Source organism: Drosophila navojoa, chromosome 5, assembly GCF_054131105.1.
Source record: "Drosophila navojoa isolate 15081-1374.11 chromosome 5, UAZ_NAV_1.0, whole genome shotgun sequence".
Taxonomy (NCBI): domain Eukaryota; kingdom Metazoa; phylum Arthropoda; class Insecta; order Diptera; family Drosophilidae; genus Drosophila; species Drosophila navojoa.
In genome coordinates, this window is record NC_142893.1 from 25583283 (window position 1) to 25589282 (window position 6000).

General features: G+C 39.2%; 1 protein-coding gene across 1 annotated transcript; it reads right to left on the minus strand.

Moving 5' to 3' along the window:
* Nucleotides 1-4782: 4782 nt before the first annotated feature.
* On the minus strand, nucleotides 4783-5770 carry LOC115565623 (trypsin beta-like). Its single transcript, XM_030390830.2, has one exon. It carries the CDS (start codon nucleotides 5718-5720, stop codon nucleotides 4935-4937), a length of 786 nt encoding a protein of 261 aa, XP_030246690.2. The 5' UTR covers nucleotides 5721-5770; the 3' UTR covers nucleotides 4783-4934.
* Between the last annotated feature and the right edge of the window lie 230 nt (nucleotides 5771-6000).

Consider the following 6000-nt stretch of genomic DNA (forward strand, 5'->3'; position numbering starts at 1 on the left):
TTTGTGGCAATTCCAAATTAGCGAATCGCCTTCCACCTGCAGCTCGAATTTTGCGGGTTGAGGTCTCGAACTGTGCGCAACTGCCCTGTTTACAGTATTTCACTTTTGGCTGCCATTAGCAACAGCTTTAATGGAATTTTTTTTTTATACCCTGAACCCATTGAAATTGGGAAATCTGGGTATAATGGTTTTGTTAAAAGTATGTAACAGGCAGAAAGAGGCGTGGCATACCCCCAAAGTATATATATTCTTGATCAGGGCGACAAGCTGAGTCGATTTGGCCCTGTCCGTCTGTCCGTCCGTCCGTATGCATGAACGCGTCGATCTCAGAAGATATAAGAGCTAGAGACTTGAAATTTTTTTCCTAGGTCCGTGTACATCACGCGCATATCGAGTTTATCACTAAAAATCGATAACTAATCCCAATATTTTAATATCGATTAAAAACCACCTGTATGCGTGTGTGTGTATGCGTGTGTCTGTGCGAATTATTATTGAAATATCAATTGCTCGATGGGTTCAGGGGATCTCGTAGTCGAGGAGTCTCGACTATAGCTTTCTTACTTGTTTTGATTTTTTTTGAAACTGCATGGAACTGTTAAGCTTTTGCATGCGTCTTCAAACAAGTTACACGTATAATCATTTATGTTGATGCTTTGAAAATACTCTCTGCTGAGACATGGGAAAATATTTTGTTCTTAGTTTGGCATTTTTATTCAAGCATCTATATGGCTATAAAGTGCAAATCAGGGCATATTTCCTTTTTATAGATTACAAATTTTAAACTTCTTCATTCACAAGTCAAGAAAATATATTACGAAGCAAGTTGAATCGAATTTTTTCTAAGCATTTTCTCTTTATTAAAATATATTCACTAATTAATTCTAATTTACATAGAGTTGAGTGCTCAAAAATGTAAACCTAACCTTGTTTCGACCATAAGCATTACGGCTCATCATAGGGTATTCCAATTACGGCGCTTTTGTAGCTTGATGTGATTTTGTTGTATTTAGCAGAAGCTGGAGCTGTGCACGCAGTTTTAATTATCATATTCCCCTAACGTCAACTTAATTAAAATTCAATACGAAAATTGGTGGCATTGTTCTAAACATTGATGAGGCAGGCATGCGGCCGAATGCTGGATGGATGGCTGAATGAATGAATGCGAGCTGTCGGCGCCAATCTGGGAACAGCGAGTCATAATGACACCATTGCGCTGTCATCTCTACGCCCGTATCCCATTCCCATCCTCATTCGCAATCGCATTCGCATTCGCATCCGGTTTGACTGTCAGTGCTCGTATGTGTGCATCTGTATCGCTGGCTCTATCAATGGCACTGCAATTGCGTTGCGACTGGCAGCCAGTGCGATTCTCAATTTCAATTTCAGCTAAAATGATTTCCATAGCCAAGCAACAACAAAGGCAGCCGCGGAAATGTTGTCAATTATGCGTGTGCGTTTGGCGATTCTTCTCCGACTGCCGTCAGACTGCCAGGCATGTGCCGGATGATTTCGCTCATGTCGATTGACTCAGCAGACTAAGAGACAGACAGACTTCAATTGACTGCAACTGCTTTTTAGCTGTCAAAGCACACATAGACACCAATTTCGTCCCAGTTGAGAGTTGTCAAGTGCTTTTCAATTTCAGAACAGCGCTTAAGATTGGATACAAGCAAGCCATTGTTAAGCTGTTGAAGTCAACAATAAAATGTAAAAATCCGTTCCTTAGAACGTCATGTCGTAGTTAGAGAGTAAGCAAGTGTTCATTAGCTAAAATCGAAAACCATTTCTTTTGGAAATTGTTTTCAGTTGGCGAGTATTATTCACTCGATTTGGCTTTTGAATTACCAGCTGAGGATTGAAAGATGGTCTGATTAACAGCAGATAAGCAAAATTGGATAATTAAAAGTATGACACGTTCGAGGAAGACTTTATAAAGCAACGTCAACAAACAATGTTTTCTGTTTACAATAAATAATGCATCCGAATCGTGTTGGACTATCAAAACTGCCCCGAATTCGCACTTACGGCGGTATCAGTTGTCTAATTGTTGCTTAATGATTAAAGGTTCGGATATATTCCCCTTGTCTCAGTTATTCATGACTTCATCGAATAGATTCTTTGTAATGTTGTGGCATATACATATGCCAAATTAGTGCTATGATTCCTATAACTTAAATTAGTTTACTGCAAATTAGGTGGTTATCATAAGGTAATAGCAAGACAGCTTGCCATTTCTCATTACATTGCCTGAAGCTCTTTCTATTAAAATCAAATTGGAATGAAACGGGTGCATCTATTGCGTATGAGTTAAGGCAATTTACGTTGAGTTCGAATTCATCTAAAAGGTTTCTCTATCGTTTAATTGCATATAATTGCGTTTCATATGGTTTATCCAATGAAAGTTTTACCTATAATGCATCGCTTGTGGATCAATAAGTTAGTGTCTACTAAGCAAGTGAAATCAGATCAAATCGCTTTGGCAGGGCATTCCAGATCAAATATTACAGTCTAATAAACTTTGTACGTTTTCGGCTGGGAGTTCTTTTGCTTTTTGGAAGTTAACATTTGGATTAAGAGCGATGCCACAGTTTTTTGAAGCCAGTTGTGATTGGAGTCTATGTTGGAGAATGGGATTTAAATTTTAGGCTTGTAAGCAAGGCAAAATGGGGATAGCCAGCTGCTTGGCATGTAAACATTGCTTGCGCTGCTTCTGCTGCTGCTTGGCTTTGCGTCCGCAATTTATGAAGTTGGAGCCGTAATGCGCTTTTAACCTGCAGCAACCAAGAGGTCGGTAGACGCGGCAAACAGTAGCTGGCAGCTCTTATTATGCCAAGCACGTGGGTTGAAACTAAACAGAGCACACACAAATACCCACAAGGGGCATAAAAACCCCGCGCGTCCCGTCTTATTCGATGGTCGCTTGAGGGGAGGGAGGGGGGTGCGAGGAGGATAAAATGTTACTCGAATTCTCCATGTGCCGTGCGCAATAAATACGCGATGGCGCCGGTCTGGATGGGCCCTGCGGAAGACTGAGAGGAGGGGCTGGCACTGTCAAAACGTATGGTCAAGTAGGGGCACACTCACACGCATGTAGTCCCACATAAATAACAAACATGACTTGACCTGTTTTGTTTGGGCTAGGAATTGGCTTTCCCATCAAGTTCGGGTCAGCTTTCCCTTCGAAGGAGTACGGAATGCTTTTTCGATTTTTGATCATAGAGTTTTAGAGTCTTGGTCACTGTTAATATAAATCGAATAAATTTCTTTGCCTTCGATGAATATTCACTCTGGTCACCACAGATAAAAAATATGGCGGATTTTATAAATATCGATAAAGAATATATCGTGATATCTACATCGGTATGAAAACAGGGATAGATTTCTATCAGTTCCGATTTCTTTTTTTATGGGTATTTACAATTAATAAGTAAGAAGGCTTTGGTCGAGACTGCTCGACTAGGAGATACCCTTAACTTATAATCAAACTCTCTGCTAACTGCGCAGTAATCAGCGACTGTGATTGGGCTGCGCTGCAGTGTGGGCAATATTATGGGAATTTATGTGTTGAATAATTTAATTTTAAGACGTACAATCTTAATAAAACGTAATCATAATGTTCAAATTTATGTACATTCCAAAGCACAAGTCTCTAGTACTTGGAATAAGTTTTTACAAATTTGGGGAGGAGGGGGCGTGGTATCAAAAATCTGTTGATTAATAGTATTCCAATGAGGCTGAAAACCAAAATCAATTTTTCGATTATTCTCGATAAAAAAGTTATCGGATGAGTTATCGAAAAAATAGTGTAAACTCATACTACGTATGGTATGCAGATCTCTAGCTCTTCTTCTGAGATCTTGGCGTTCATACGGACGGACGGACAGACGGGCAGGGCTATATCGTCTCAGCTCGTCGTGCTGATCAAGAATATATTCACTTGATGGGGTCTGCGATGAAACCTTCTGCCCGTTACATACTTTTTGACAAAACCATTAAATCTAATTTCCCATTTTCAATAGGTTCAGGGTATAACAAGTAAGAAAGCTCTAGTCGAGACTGCTCGACTACGAGTTCCCCTGAACCCTCCAAGCAACTGATATTTCATTGATAATTTGCACAGACACACGCACACACATGCACAAAAACATACACACAACACTCATATACACAGCCAATTGCGCTTGGGTTGCGCTGCAATGTTGGCAATATTATGAGAATTTATTTGTTGAATAATTTAATTTCTAGACGTCCAATCTTAATGAAACTTTCAGAACGTAATCATAATGTTTAAATGTATGTATATACCGAAGCACAAGTCTTTATTATTTGAAATACGCTTTTTACAAATATGAGGGGTTGGATATATGGGTGGGGGTAAATTTTAACAAAAATCGAAATAGTGTAAAATGCATCTTTATATAAATTTTAAATTGGGAGACTCTTCCTGTGGGAGATATAATTTTATAAGGTTTCTTATCGATAACAAATATCGGAACGAGTTATCGATTTTAAGTGAAAAACTCGTATGCTGTCACATACATACATATATACGGACAGATAGACAGACAGACAGATAGATAGACAGGGCCAAAGCTCGTCGCCCTGATCAAGAATATATATACTTTGTGGGGTCTGCCACGCCTCCTTCTGGTTGTTACATATATTTTAACAAAACCATTATACCCTGATTTTCCATTTTCAATGGGCTCAGAATATAATAATATTTTCTAGTTTCAATGCTTTCGCAAGGTCAAGTTAGTTATTACAATTTCTCGGTACAGTGTTTTTCTCCTTTATTTTTGACTAGGTTATTCGATTGTTGTGCGACTACGAATGCCTCGAAAATTTCTGTCGAAAACATATTTAATATTTTTTCTTTTTTTTTTTTTTGCATTTTTAAACACATAAACGCATATACTTAAAGCCCCTGCTTACAGTGGGTCTAGGTGATCTTCTAGATAACTTTCTGATAGTATCCAATTTCGGTAGTACGCCACATTGGTATAAACTCCTGGATAGTCCTTTCTAGCACATCCGATGCCCCATGAGATAATACCAACTAGTTTTCCATCTCCTACCAATGGGCCGCCAGAATCCCCTTGACATGCATCTCTATTATTGCCGACAGCACATATCATGCCGTTTGAAATTGCTTTATTTTTCTTAGCATATCCGGATGCTCTGCAAGACTGTGGACTAATCATTATCAGATTCGCTTGTAGCAAATAAGGTGAACGAATTGTACGGCTATCATGCGTAGCGCCCCAACCTGAAACAGTTACAATGCTTCCTTTTATGGGTGCTTTACTTGCCAGTTGAATCGAATATGTGGTCCGACCAAATCTAAGTTTCGTACTTAAATGCAAAATGGCGATGTCGTTCTGATAAGTAATGACATTGTACATCGGATGCTCAGTAATTTTTCTTATTCGAGCGACCTGCCCTCCGCGTTTCCAATAATTGGATCCTGCACGAATTTGTGAATGCTTGCCTCTAAGCGACCACACACAATGAGCCGCAGTAACAATTACAGAAGGGCTTAAAATAGAGCCGGCACAAATGTGAATCCCACGCACTTGTAATGAAACCTGCCAGGGTGCTTTTTCTATAGAAAGGACCTTTCCTCCTACAATGCGCAGATTTTCTCGATGGGACGCATCCATCTCAATTGCAGTCAGGATATGTAGGCTTATAATTAAGCCCCAGTTGACAATCATATTGTTATCAGAATTGTCATGTGTCTTTCTTCAACGGTTTTTATAGACTTCTTCGAAATAGTATATATTGGCTCCGAGCATCTATTTTTGCGATCCATTAGCTAGGGTACCTTATATTATCAGCATGGCCGATTAAAATTTTACAGTTTTAATTAAAATTCCACATAGTATGCAATGTTTTAAGAGCCCAAAACTCCAAAAATAACGGCTATTCACAGTTCTATAGTTTCGCTCAGGTCATATATATGTGGTAAGCCAATGTTTCTTGATTGCTCTCCAA

Coding starts and splice junctions, on each gene's coding strand:
- LOC115565623 (XM_030390830.2), bottom strand. CDS start 5,720: ATGATTGTCAACTGGGGCTTAATTATAAGCCTACATATCCTGACTGCA.